The 14,714-nt window shown below is 36.0% G+C and overlaps 1 protein-coding gene across 1 annotated transcript; it reads left to right on the forward strand.

Moving 5' to 3' along the window:
• On the forward strand, positions 5,615 to 7,725 carry LOC107643140 (porphobilinogen deaminase, chloroplastic; the record flags this gene model as incomplete). Its single annotated transcript, XM_016346714.1, is given in 4 exon segments — positions 5,615 to 6,020; positions 6,687 to 6,893; positions 7,108 to 7,285; positions 7,368 to 7,725. Coding segments are annotated over 4 exon segments (904 nt in total), but the record flags the coding sequence as incomplete, so codon positions are not given.

Raw genomic sequence — 14,714 nt, forward strand, 5'->3', positions numbered from 1 at the left:
ACTATTAATGACTTATTTTTATATACATCTAATATAATTAAAAATTTCCATACTATTGATACATTAAAACTAAACTCCATTATTATTTACAAATTTTCAATTTAATCCTTACAAGTATGTATACTTAAGAATATTAAAATAAAAAAAAACTTTTTCATGACAACTAAAGTCTAATTAAAAACTATTACAAAGTATAAAAATCTTATTACAAATTTGTGAAGTATAGAGATTTATTTACGAATTTAATAAAATATAAGAATCTTTGTATTAATTTAGCATAATAATTCTTAACAAAATTGATTTTTTTTTCATTTGCATCCAACTATACAAATATTGACGTCTCAGAATTAAATTTTGCATCATTTACTTATTTAAAAATTTGTACAAATTGATGTGTTGTTTTAGTATTACTATGTAATAAGCCTAAATAGATTTTAAAAAAATAAATAAATGATTAATTTTGTTTCTAAAAAATTATTTATTTTTCTAATTCTTAAAAGATTCTTTAATTAAATTTGTCTTTTAAAGATTTTAAATTAGTCACATTAGTTTTTCTTCATTTCTGTTACTTATGGCATCAAAGTTTGTTAATATAGTACGTTAAGTGATACCACAGTACATACCTGATAATTCTAATTAATTACTAACATAATATATTTATAAAATTAGATCAAATTAATTTCAAATTGAAAACTTTCAATATCTCAAGATCCTTTTTAATTTAGAGTTGATTTCATTTAATTGCATAAACTTATCATGTTAGAAGCTAATTAGGATTGCCAAGTGCATGATGCGGTCAACGTAGTATCACTTAATGTGTCACATCAGTAAATTTTATGGTCGACGTGGTATTACTTAATGTGTCACATAAGTAAATTTTGACACTTTTTGTAACGAAAATGACGGCATGACTAATGTGACTAATTTAAAATTTTTAATAATAAAGTTGATTAAAAAATCTTTCAAAAACTAATTTAGAGAATGAGTGATATTTCAAGGATGAATTTGACTATTTATTCTTAAAAAAGTTATATCCTGATAAGTAATAACGGATTTAAGAGCATAATAATAAAAGAGTAAAGTATAATTTTTGTCCTTAACATTTGTAATTTTTTTTTAAAAATACTTCTAACATTTAATTTTATTTAATTTTGTCCCTAACATTTTCAGTGCATTCAATTTTGTCCTTAAGTTATTTCTGTCAAAACTATCCGTAAAAATTTTTAATTTTATCCCTAATATTTTACATGAAGTTAACATTTAGGGATAATTTTGATACAAATAAAAAACGTTAGAAATAAAATTAAATGTAACTAAATAATAAGGATATTTTAAAAAAAATCACAAATATTAGAAACAAAAATATATTTTATCCTAATAAAATATTTAAAATTTTTAATATATTTAATATATTAAAAATATACAAATTTAATTGTGTATTTTTTTATGAAATTTTTAGAATATGCGTTAGTAACATCTAATAACAATATGGTGATATAACATACTTCCTCAATGGCAATGGTTTTATTATCTACGAAACAAAAAATAAAAATAAAAAAAAGAAGCAGACTGAAATAAAGTGTCAACGATCATTACACACAAATAAAAATATTTAAAAATATTTATTTTCTTCTGTTAATTACTTTATCACATGGTTAATTACTTTACAAAGCAACACTAATGACCAACAAAACATATATCTTCACTAGTTACTAGGCCCCACTATTTCAAAATTGTCGTTCTAAAGGTTGCGTTTGTTTCTGAGAATAGGAGAAGGCAAGACACTGATGGACAGAGACACAAAATTTTGTGTTCTTGTATTTTATTTGGTGATAAACTAGAACAAATTATGAAAATCTAATTTATTCTCATTTCTTTTCATTCAAAAAATTTGAGATGAAAAATATAATAATAAAAGAATATAATTATGAAAAAATAACAAAAATAATGAAAAAAAGAATGAAAAATAAGTTGTGTCCTTGTGTCCTTCCTATCAGGATGGACACAAAATACACTAAGGCCCAGTTTGGAAAAATAACTTAAATAAGTTCTTTTGGAAAAAGAGTTCAAAGCATAAGGATTTTTATTAACAGTAGCTTATAAATAAATTATTTTGTGTTTGGATTTTTAGTTATAAAAGTACTTAATTTGAAGTACTTATAAAAGTACTTATAAATAACTCAAAAAATAATTTTTTTTTACAGAAGAGAATGAATATTAAAATAACGATGATAACAAATACTTTCTAATATTGAATGTTGATTTTACATAACCTAATCACTAATATTATGTATGATATGGTAGGTGAAAATAAAAAATAAATATAAAATGTGTGTTAATGTATATTTTGTTGCTATTTTTTATTTTACTCCTATTAGAACACCCTTCTCCTTGATTGAGGTCAAGAATTTGCTATAATTAACTATGAAAATAATAGCAAGCTATAAAATCACATGTGAAAAAAATAAAATTAAAACTGAAATTTCATATCATAGTTAAATACAAATTTAATAATAAAAAATAGAGTGATAAAATTATAACAAAAATACTTAGAAGGAATATATGCAGTAAGTTATTCAGATGCAATATTGTTTGAAAATGAAAATGATGGTGGAGGATCAATACTTCCATCAGATGAATTATTACGTGAAAATGGTGAGGTTTGTAACATTGTGTGAGAATGATGGTGGAATGATGATGGAATACCAGTGCTTCTAATAGACCTTGCATGAAAATGATGGTGAAGGGTCAATATTTTTCACTCAAGAAGGAAAGTAGATTTTTTTTGTTTTGAAATTAATTTTTTTAAAGAAGTGGTAGAATGACTTATCGAGAAGCAGATGAGTCATATATTTCTACTTCTTCAAAAAGTTGTAAATTAACTTTTCAGAAGTTAAAAGCTTTTTTTTTTAAAATGGTACCAAATACGCAGATTGTGACTTTTCATAATCCAAAAGTAAAAAAAAAAATAGCTTCTGCTCCTTTTCAAATGGACTCTAATTTAGTGTCTCTGAACATACTGTCTCTGTCAATGTCTCCTTTGTCAAATATGATCTCAGTGTCCATGTCTCAATGTGCTGTCTCTGTAAACAAACACAGTCTTACTGGTCCAATCTTGCAACAATCATTTCTAAGAGCTTAGCACGTTATATTCTACATATGTAGAAGAATTTTGTAATCTACACAGTAGCAAAACCTTACAAATTAATAACAAATATAACGAAAGAGTCATGTTATCTCACTGAGATATTTGTGTTAAAAATGATATTTTTTTTCTAAATTTAAAAACTCCTCTTTTTTCTAAATTAAAGGAATAATATATTGAAATAGCATGTATTATTAGAGTTAAACTTCAAAGTGGTCCCTGAGATTCACAAAATGCATCGATTTAGTCCCTGACTTCCCAATTGCACTAATTAAATCCTTCAAATTGGAAAAATGCATCAACGTGGTCCCCCTTATATTTTCCGGTCATATTCCTTGCCGGTGGGAGTGACGTGGCGAATGAGTGCCACACTGGAGTGTGTAACAGTTGGTTGATGTGGCAAATGAAAGTTTAAATCCTAATTTGGTCTCTGATCCCTTTTTAAACCCTAACTCAGAAGTAGCGCAGCACTTCTTTGTCCTCATCATAATCTTCTTCTTCTTCTTCTCGTACCCATTGCTTTGCTGGTTGGATGATGGTTGGCTTTGCTTCTGCTATGACTTGACCTCCTTATGGTTGATCGCATAGAACTTCCCTCTCCTTCATCTGCACGTCCAAGAAAGTGGGAGGCACATTTGCAAAATGTTCATAGTCAAGAAGATAAGCAGCAACCTCCCTGAACCCTGTTTTCCTCACCCGAACCGAGCGCTTCAGACCTGGTTGTCCAAGAGCTTTACCAACAAAATATTTCGGATTGTTTGAGGCAAAAGGCTCCTCATCAGTTGGTTTCACAATTGCTGCATTCTCACCACGGCTATTCAAGAAATAGTAAGCACCCCCAAGCCCACTATGAACAGGAATTGGATCTGCCCCCACAGTACTTCGTGCTTAAAGGGCTCCTCATCACTGCCACAGCCATCTGGGTTTGAATTGGGCTGTTCAATTTACTAGACATAAACCGTGGTTGACGGCTGAGATCAGACGGTTTTCACAGACGGCGACAGAGCTGGCGGCGATGGAAAAAAGCTTCTTTCCTCACGGTAGTTGCCAAGAACTCCAAAGCCAACGGCAATTTTGAGGGACCGATCTCTTGTTCCCCAATAATCATTAATTAGAAGGGAATTTGATCCAAATATCAGCACATATCCAAAGTTGAACAAAATGGAGATAGATTTTAGCTGGTTTTTTACATTGAAGCCATCATCATTATCCCCACATGGAAGAACAATAAATCTGCAGATAATAATACTAATATTTTCCATCATAATTCATAACAACATAATAAATATTACAAACAGAAAATCAAACTTGGTTCATACATGAATGAACTTATATTAATATCAAAGGCTTCTTGATTGCTTATTTCTATTGCCACACACGGTCCTATATGGAAACTATTCACAAAATCCCAATTCCTAACATAGAAACTCATGCTTCCTAAAATTCATTTTCATAATCACAAATTAAAAAATTGAGCATTTCATGCACAAATTTTGTGTCTTTTTTTCTCTTTTGTCAAGCTGCCGAGCATTAAAATTTAATAAATTCTTTTTAAAAATGAATAAATTAAAACAAACTTGAAAACCGATAAGCATTTGAATGATATATTAAAAAAAAAAAGATGCAAAATTTATCAAACACTCAAAAGAACAAACACAAAATTGACGCTAAATAAAAGAAAGTTTCCAAAATCGAAACCATAAAATTGAGCTGAGAAAAATAAAAATAAAAGGATCGAAGAAATCAAAAGGGAAAAAAAAGAACTACGAAGAAATTATTATTATTTACTACATAATGATGAAGAAGAAGCAATTGGTACGAGAATGAGTAGGGAAGAAGAAGAAGATGATTATGAGGACGAAGAAGTGCTGCACTAATTCTGAGTTAGGGTTTAAAAAGGGATTATGGACCAAATTGGGGTTTAAACTAGGGGTGTTCATGGATCGGATCGTATCCGCAGATCCGCGATAAATATCCACATCCGATCTGAAAATTGCGGATACGATCCGATCCGCAAATTGATCGGATCGGATCCGATCCGATCCGCACCCTTTGCGGATCGGATCGCGGATATCATGTAATCATAAATTATACTATGATGGATCTTTAACAAGTCGGTTAGCTTGTGAAATGGATTATTCAGCTTGATATTTGGTTCTCTTTATTTTGCAAAAATACATGGATACTATTAGAGAGATTGGAATGTTTCAGTTTCTTAAAAGACATTCCAGAGATGTAAAATGAACTAATCAATGCAGTTGATAGATATAGTTTGACTTCATATCTATAGATATGATTGGTCTAGAATCAATGGTTTAAAAACAAAGCAATCTTTGTTTCTTGGGCTGTGGAATTTGTATGTTTATTTCTTACCCATATTCCATATATTACTAGCCATATATTCAATCAAGTGTTCTCTGATTCATGCTTCATTTTGGGTTATCTGTGTGTTTTTTATGCGTAGAGCAGTCCCCTAGCTCTGGCTCAGGCATATGAGACGAGAGATAAACTCATGGCATCACATTCGGAGCTAGCCGAAGAGGGGGCTATTCAGATTGTAATAATAAAAACAACAGGTGACAAAATACTCTCTCAACCACTTGCAGACATTGGAGGGAAGGGCTTGTTCACCAAGGAAATAGATGAGGCACTCTTGAACAGTGAAGTTGACATCGCTGTCCATTCAATGAAGGACGTGCCTACGTACTTACCTGACGGAACAATTTTACCATGTAATCTCGAGCGTGAAGATGTTAGAGATGCATTCATATCATTGTCTGCAACTTCTCTAGCTGATTTACCCTCTGGAAGTGTTGTTGGTACTGCTTCGCTAAGACGGAAGTCACAGATACTCCACAGATATCCATCCCTAAATGTAAGCTAGTTTTCTCTCATACGCATTATCCCAACAGGATGAAAGAACATTATTATTTACACTATATAGTTAAATAAATTAACGTTAATAGATTACTTAAATGGGTGTTCTCTGCAAATGATTTTAAATATCAGTAAGGAGTCTTGTCCTATGAGTCTCCATAACTTGGAAAAAACTTTAATTGGTTTATTAGTGTTTAAAATAGGGAGTTATGGTTAATCAGTTTTATTATTTTTGAAGGTTCAACATGCATTCTCAAAATAAAATAAAAAAGCAAAGTGGCAATGAATCACATGGTGCCAAGGTGTTAAGTGTTCATATGCTGACACCCGGTACATATATCATATTTTAAAAATGTTTCTGAAATCTGAAGGCATGTGCAATGGAGAAAGCTATTGCTTCATATGATGATGTACTTTTACTTTCCTTTAGGTGACTTAACTTTTGATCAAAGCATTTAAAGCAATCATTTGTGGATGTTGCAACTAAGCAAGGCATTAGTTAGTGTCGTGTTGTGTCACCTTCACAGGCATGGCTTGATGCTTGTGACTGCAGAGTAATAAAGAATGCCATTCTTGGTAGTGTTATTCTAAGATTGTGGAGTGGCATTGCTTGTTTTCTTAAAACTTCAGTCTTCTTATAAAACTGTTGTTTTGGTTACCTTAGGTTCAGGAAAATTTCCGCGGCAATGTTCAAACAAGGTTGAGAAAACTCAATGAGGGGGTTGTCCAAGCTACACTATTGGCATTAGCTGGACTCAAGCGCTTAAACATGACGGAAAATGTGACTTCAACCCTATCAATTGACGACATGCTTCCGGCAGTTGCTCAAGGTGCAATTGGAATAGCCTGTAGAAGTAATGATGATAAAATGGTGAGACTTCAACTACAGTTTAACCTTTTTGTTTTCAACATATTAATCATGTCATGTTGCATCTTCTATGGTTTCTCTGTGTTTTTGTTACATAATTCCTGCTCAGGACATATAAAAAAAGAGGCTGGCATGTATTGAACATCAGAATAGTTAGTTCTTTACTCATTTTATTGCTCAATATTCACACGTCATTTTGGTTGGTTCGGTTGTACAGGCAGAATACATTGCTTCATTGAATCATGAAGAAACAAGATTGGCGGTTGTCTGCGAAAGGGCCTTCCTCACGACTTTGGATGGGTCTTGCCGCACTCCTATCGCCGGTTATGCTTGCAGAAATGAGGATGGTAATTGCTTGTTCCGAGGACTAGTTGCTTCACCAGATGGAACTCGCGGTAATTTGATCCTCCTCATACGTTTGCCTACTATTTAAAATCTTTCCACAACCCATAATTGACTTGATTTCCCTTTGTGCAGTGCTAGAGACATCGAGGGTTGGTCCATATGCTGTTGAAGATATGATTGAGATGGGTAAGGATGCTGGCAAGGAGCTTCTTTCTCGGGCTGGACCGGGCTTTTTCAGCAGTTAGCATTTGCAACAGAATATTAAAGTGTAACGTGTGTCTGTGTGGTTATTTCTTGGTCAGATTCTAGGTAGTTGCTTCCTGAGTTGATTAATTCTTTGACCTGTTGTAACTTAAAAGTAGATCAAGTGTTCAACATCAATCTCATCAGGCTCAAATTGTTGTATTTTGAGGATATTTAGATGTCAATTTTCGCCACCGGAAGTATGTACTCTCATTCCCTAATGAAATTTTCAAATATTTTCTCTTAACTTCTTGTCTGAATTTTATTTAGGTTTTTTTTTGTGACTTAAAAGAAAAAAAACAAAAACTAAGAAAGAAAAAAAAAAAAAACAAGAAACTGCTTAAGAAAGGCAGTCCCGCTGAATACTACTCTCAAACTCCTTCCAAGGCAATGGAAGCTCCACTTGGGGAGAAATAGTCCTCATTGCAGTCTTTGCCATAATGTCTGCTACTGTATTTGCATCTCTCAAGATTAATCGAAGATCAGCACGCCATTTCCAAGACATGATATTTCGGATTTTTAACACCAAAGGATCAATAAACCCAGAGCAATCTTGTAAATTATTGACAATAGTAAAAGCCTCCACACAGTCTATCTCACATATAGTCTCTTTGTCCCGAGTCTCATGCTAAAAGAAAGCCTCTCCAAATAGCAAACAACTCTCCTTGCAAAATGCTACGACTCTCAATTGTTCCCAGACAGCCTCATTGCCACATTCCCTTCCAATCTCTGCTAACACAAGCAAAACCAACTCGAGCACCATTGCCAGGATAACTAGTATCACAATTAATCTTAAAGGTACCCACTGAGGGGGGAATCCAAGAGTCACTAATGGTTGAGGGGATAGATAGTCGTTGCAACTCAAAAATATTTCGGAGCTCCTTTTCTAAGGACAAAGCCATACCAATCACCTTGTCTGTGGTCCAATGCTCGTGAGGATGAAAGATCTCGTTATTTCTCGAACACCAAATCCACCAGAGACCAGAAAAGAATCTAAAGGGGCGTTGTTTGCTATTATGTAAGAACCAACTCATCAAATCCACTGGTTGATCGGAGATCCCTAAAGCTTGCCAAATAAGTTGGGCTTTTGGACAATCCCGAATACAATGTAAAACCGATTCCCGACCTGAGAAACATCGTGGACAGCTATCCGTGTGCGAAATGCCCCTCCTAAAACGAAATGCAGCAGTAGGAAGAGCCTCCCGAAGACATAGCCAGGCAAAAAATTTGTGCTTTTCTGGAACATGTTGACGCCAAAGCCAAAGCCAATTACCCCTATCCTCCCAACTAAACATCTTCTTATTGAGCCACAAATAATCACTATGAGCATCATAAACCTTTGAGGACGCACCAGTCCAACACCAACCGACCTCTGAACCAGCTTGAACATCTGGGTTGTAAGAGTTAATGTTGCTCTGCAGAGACTGATTCAGAGGAGAATAGATATTCTCAAGGTTCCACTGTCCAGATGACCAAAGGTCCAAGATCCTGAGATCCGAATCAGAAATGTGAACATAATCCATCTCCTGACACAGTCGCCCCTCTCTTCTCCATTTAGAAAACCAAAAGTTCTGTTCCAAATCCCCAATGCACCAACTAAAACCTTCCTTCAGGATATCCCAAGCTCGACATATACTCTTCCAAACATAAGATCCCCTTCCTCGAGACCGACTAAAACAATCATCCTTAGAAGAATGGTATTTCTCCGTCAACTGTTGAACCCATAGCTTGTCGGGATGGTGAAAAAGTTGCCAAACTAGTTTTCCAAGAAGAGCAATATTGACACAAAAAGGATTTCTAATTCCTAGACCTCCAAACTTCTTAGGAGTGACCAACACTTTCCAGTTAACTAGATTCAGGCCTCTACCATCAGCTTGACCCTTCCATAGAAAGTTTCGCATCATGGATTCTATCTTATTCGTTACCCCTTTAGGGAAGAGAGATACTTGCATGCGATAAGTAGGAATCGCAGTCACTACCGAGTTGAGCAAACAGAGTCTGCCTGCCTTATTAAGCAATCTCCCTTTCCAGCTGGCTAGCCTTCCCCGAATCTTGTCCAAAACATCGTTGAAAGTTGCGCGTGACACCCGAGAGTGATTAAGATTCACCCCTAAATACTTGCCCAAGTTCTGGACGAATCTGATGGAGGAGACTCCAGTGAAAATCTCTTTTCTTGTCGCTGAAACATTCCTGGAGCATAGCGCTTTAGATTTTTCCACATTAACCTTCATCCTAGAGGCTCTGCAGGAATTTTCCAAAGCTACCATTACAGTTTGAACTTGCTGTTTTTCAACTTTACAGAAAAGAAGCAAATCATCGGCAAACATCAAATGAGAAATTCTTGGACACCCTCTAGAAACCGCAACCGGCTTCCACAAGCCCTTATCAACTTGCTGATTAATAGAACAGGACAATCTCTCCATACACAACACAAACAGATACGGTGATATAGGATTTCCTTGCTTAAGACCCCTGCTCGGAGTAAAGCTATTTAATCTATCCCCATTCCAGAGGATAGACAGTGAGGAAGCAGTGACACAACGCATAATCAGATTGACTGTCGGAGGAGAAAAGCCAAAACTCACCAGGGTTTGTTTCAGAAATCCCCAATCCCCTCTATCGTACGCTTTCTCCAAATCAATCTTAAAGGCCAGGGTGCCTTTCTTTGACTTTGTCTTCTTCATGAAATGGAGAACCTCTTGTGCTACAATGATGTTGTCTGGGGTTCCTCTCCCCGGGATAAACCCTCCTTGAAGGGGCCCAATAATCTCTTTGAGATGGGGACGAAGTCTATTGACCAGGACCTTCGTTATAACTTTGTAAACCACATTACAAAGACTAATTGGTCGGAAATCCTTCATGGAAATCGGGTTTTCTACCTTCGTAATAAGAACCACAAGAGTTTCCATCATCCTTGGATCCATATCCAAACAAGAGAACGCATGACGAACCATAGTCCAAATATCAAAACCAACAATCTTCTAGTATTCTTTAAAGAAGAAAGCCTGAAACCCATCAGGGCCCGGCGCCTTAAAAGAATGCATACTGAAAACAGCCGACTTAACTTCTTCCAGAGTAACTGGCGCTGTGAGGCTACAACAGGCTTCATCATTCAGGGAAGGCAGCGGCACATCACCAAGACAACCTAAGTCTACATCCTCTGACTGGCAGAATAGCCATTTATAGAAGGATTCAACTTCCCTTTTAAGGACATCCGGGTCCGTTTCCTACACCCCATCTTGAAGAAAGAGACCATGAATCTTATTATGCTTTCTCCGTACAAGAGTCTGGACATGAAAGAACTTGGTATTTCTATCCCCAAATTTTACCCACTGCTCTCTGAATTTTTGAAACCATAGAAGTTCCTCCTGCACAAGCGTGTTATTAAATTCCTCAATCAGTTATTTTTCTTTTTGCCGCATAGACAAATCTTCCATTACTTCAAGTCACTTCTGAAGAAAATTAATCTGTCTCTCCAATTTGCATTTCCTAACGAAAATGTTGCCGAACACTTTAGAATTAAACTCCAAAGAGTTCTTCTGCACTTCTGAAAGCTTGCCATGCATCTCTCTGTAGCCAGCCTGTCATGACTGGTTCACAATATCTCTGTACCCCGGATGAGTTGCCCAAGTTGCAATAAACCGAAAAGGTCTATTCTTTTTCGGTTGGGGACGACCTGTACAGCGTACTAGGATAGGACAACGATCAGACTGAAGCCTATTTAAAATTTCTGCGTAAGCCTCTGGAAAGAGAGATAGCCAGCCACTATTGATACAAACCCAGTCAAATTTTTTCGCCACCTCAACACTATTTTTAACCCTTCTGTACCAAGAAAACTGTCTTCCAATAGTCTTCAAGTCAAACAGATTACTATCCCCTAGAGAGGCAGCAAGCCGATCTGTATGACGACTCAAGAAGAGGCAACCCTTAGATTCATGAGAGAACAGTACTTCATTAAAATCACCAAGAACAATCCATGGCCCGCAGAAAGACGAAGACTGAGTAACAAGATAATCCCATAGCAGAACTCTGGTATTAAATTGAGGACTACCATAGATACCACTGCACCTCCAAATCACATTATTTACCTGAACCTCAACTGTAACACACTGATCGAAAGCATAAACCCATTTGCAGTGAACACCCTGTATTGCAGAAAAGGATACCCCCCTTATGTCCTGACGCCTCCACTATACCAATAGGGTGATAACCAAGTCTTTCCCAGAACAGTTTCAAGTGTTGAAAAGGATAGTGAGTTTCAACCACAATAAAAATTACAGGTTTAAATTTCCTAACCAGCTCTTTACAATTCACCCGAGCTAACTTATTAGAAGCACCCATAATATTCCAAGCTATTATATTTAAACTATCCATAATATAAAATATAAAAATATAAAACAAGGAAATCAAAGTGCTTCACCAACCTCAAACTGAGGCTTGCCCAGCGGAAGTGACTCCCGTGACCTTCAGGTTTGTCGGATCTCCATGGAATATCTCCTTAATCCCGCCTACCGACGCAGTAACAGCTGGCAATGCGCCTTTCTTCTCCAATGGAACCGCCACGGTAACACCCTCCTTCACGGTTGCAGGAAGACATGACGATACTTCCACCACCGTGCCTCCATTCTTCTCAACTGGCGAGCTCTGTAGGGACCCCGGCCTTGGTCGTTTCCGGAGAGAGGACCCGCAAGGCACTGGGGTGTGTCGGGTTGAGGACATCGACGTCTCACCAACACGGGAAGCGCTGTGTCCGACCTTGACTCGTGACCCGACCCTAGCGCGATAGGAGCTGGATCCATTCGTGTGAGAGAAGTGAATGGTGGGCCTGATTACTCTACCCGAATCGGTTCTGGATTGAATGCCTCTTTGGACCTTGTTAGATTGCTTCTGACCCAGCTTGATTTTACCTTTCCTCACAACTTGCTCCCAGCCTGGTTCATCATGCATGCAAGCCTCCTCAACATTATTTCCTTCCAAATTATTAGCCTCCAAATCCTCTTGAAAATTCGATGTAAGATTCTCGCCAGTAACGCCACCTACCACATTAGGTTCTACTTCATTTGAATTGTGAATTTTGGTCTCAGGATGTGGCACTGCCTTTGTACCGTCCCATGGCTTGGTGGCATCGGAATCATCACTTTTTCCTTCCCTAGAGTCTCTACCTAAGCACTGTGCCATATCGTGACCATAACGTACACAAGAGTTACAAATTAAATTTAAACTTTCATACTCCACTACATGAGTTACACCTTCCACAATGATATGCTTGATCACTGGCAGTCCTAAATTTATTTGAACACATACTCGGGCGTATCGTCCTCTCTCAGCCAACTTAGTGGCTAAGTCCACTTTGATGGGAAATCCTATTGCAGAAGCAATACGCATCATAGCCTGTTCCTGATAGCACCAGATTGGGAGCTCCGAAATTCGAACCCATACAAGCATAGACCCGAAGGATTGCTCACATGGCCGAAAATCTATATCCCACAGTTTTACAGCAACATAGTGCCCCTCAATCAACCACGGGCCACCAAGCATGACCTTCTCACGATCTTCACATGCATCAAATTTTACCATGAAGTACCCAAACCCCAAATCAAGCAGATCAAAGCCACCTTTGATGCGCCAAACCATCCGAAGCTTGTGTGAAAGAGCTGTGTAACTATAATTTTTATCAAGAATCTTGATCACAAAGCTTCTTGATAAGGCTCTGCCAAACAAAGCTTGGCTTCTTCAGTGAAGTTTACAGATGGAGGTTGGGAATCGCCCTGCTTGCCCACCACCGTGGCTATACTATCCCCATATAGAGATCCTGCAAGTGCAAACGCCTTCGATTTCTCTGGACCAATGACTTTATCTCTAAAGGAGATCTTTGTAGGATTTGAAAAACCCTCTCGTGAAAAACCCTCCTTGGCACCGGATGCACCCCCACCCACACTTTTTCCCTTATCTCTTCCGACGGCATGACCGCTATCCTCACTGTGTTTCGCCCTCAAACACTCGTTCCCACTCTCTCCTTCTCCATTCTCTCTGAGTACGGAGTACGTACTCTTTCTCTGCTAGGGTTTCTTGTTTCTTATCTCAGTTGATTTGCTTGGAAATTTTTTTAGGTTTAATTACTCTCTTAGTCTCTATAGTTTCACAAAATTTTTAATTAGGTCTCTATACTTTTTTTTCTTTTAATTGGGTCTTTGCACTAATTTTTTTTAATTAGGTTCCTCTTGGTAGTAATTGACTTAATTTTATAGGGACCCAACTAAAAAAAAATTTGGTATAAAGACTCATAAAAAAAATATAGAGACCAAATTAGAAAAAAAATTTGGTGTAAGAACTAAATTAAAAAAAAAAGTACAGAGACTTAATTAAAAATTTTACGAAATTCTATGGACTAAGTAATTAAACCTTTTATTTATTTATTTATTTATTTTTGAATTTTCTTAAGAGTATATAACGTAGAATGCAGTGACTAATCTCTCTGTCGTGGTGGGTCTTGCACTTATGGCAAACGGCTAAGGTCACAGTTACATAAGGTTTTTTTCTTCCGAATTAAGTCTATGATTCTAATCAATAAAAACAAAAGAAATAAATAGCCAAGTTGGTTCCAAAATTTTACTCCCTTGATTAAATTGGCTTTTCAAATTCGTACTAAATCGAATTGGTCTGTCAAATTTAGATATTAATCCATTTACGGATCTGATTTGATCAATGAGTTAAATTTGAGTACCAATTTGACTATTTGCTTTTGTAAGAAATATCCAATAAAAGAAAAAAAAAATCCTAAAATGAAGGAGTTAGTAGGGTAAAAATGTTTTCTAAAATAAAAAAAATCAATTTGGCTACGTCCATATTTTTATAATAAAAATTATTTTGACACTAATATTTTAATGGGTGTCAAGTTTTTAATGAGAATAATGTTTTTTTTTTTTAAATTTGTAATTTCAATAATGGTGATGCTACATGTATCACTATTTTTGTAACCAAGTTCAACAAAGTTGCATTCGTCACAATTTTTTTTCTATGCTCATGCGGTACATAAATTTTTTTACATAATACATACATATCGATATAATATAGAAATTTTTACACGTAACACGTAAATAATTGCATATAACACATGTTAGTCGAAGAATTTTGTGAATCGAGATGTTGGTCGAACTTGCAAGGATATTAGCTCGAAAAAGAGGTGTTGATAGAAAGGGGTCTCAATCTACCATAACTTATCGAAAGATGAGGTTG

Source organism: Arachis ipaensis, chromosome B05, assembly GCF_000816755.2.
Source record: "Arachis ipaensis cultivar K30076 chromosome B05, Araip1.1, whole genome shotgun sequence".
Lineage (NCBI taxonomy): Eukaryota > Viridiplantae > Streptophyta > Magnoliopsida > Fabales > Fabaceae > Arachis > Arachis ipaensis.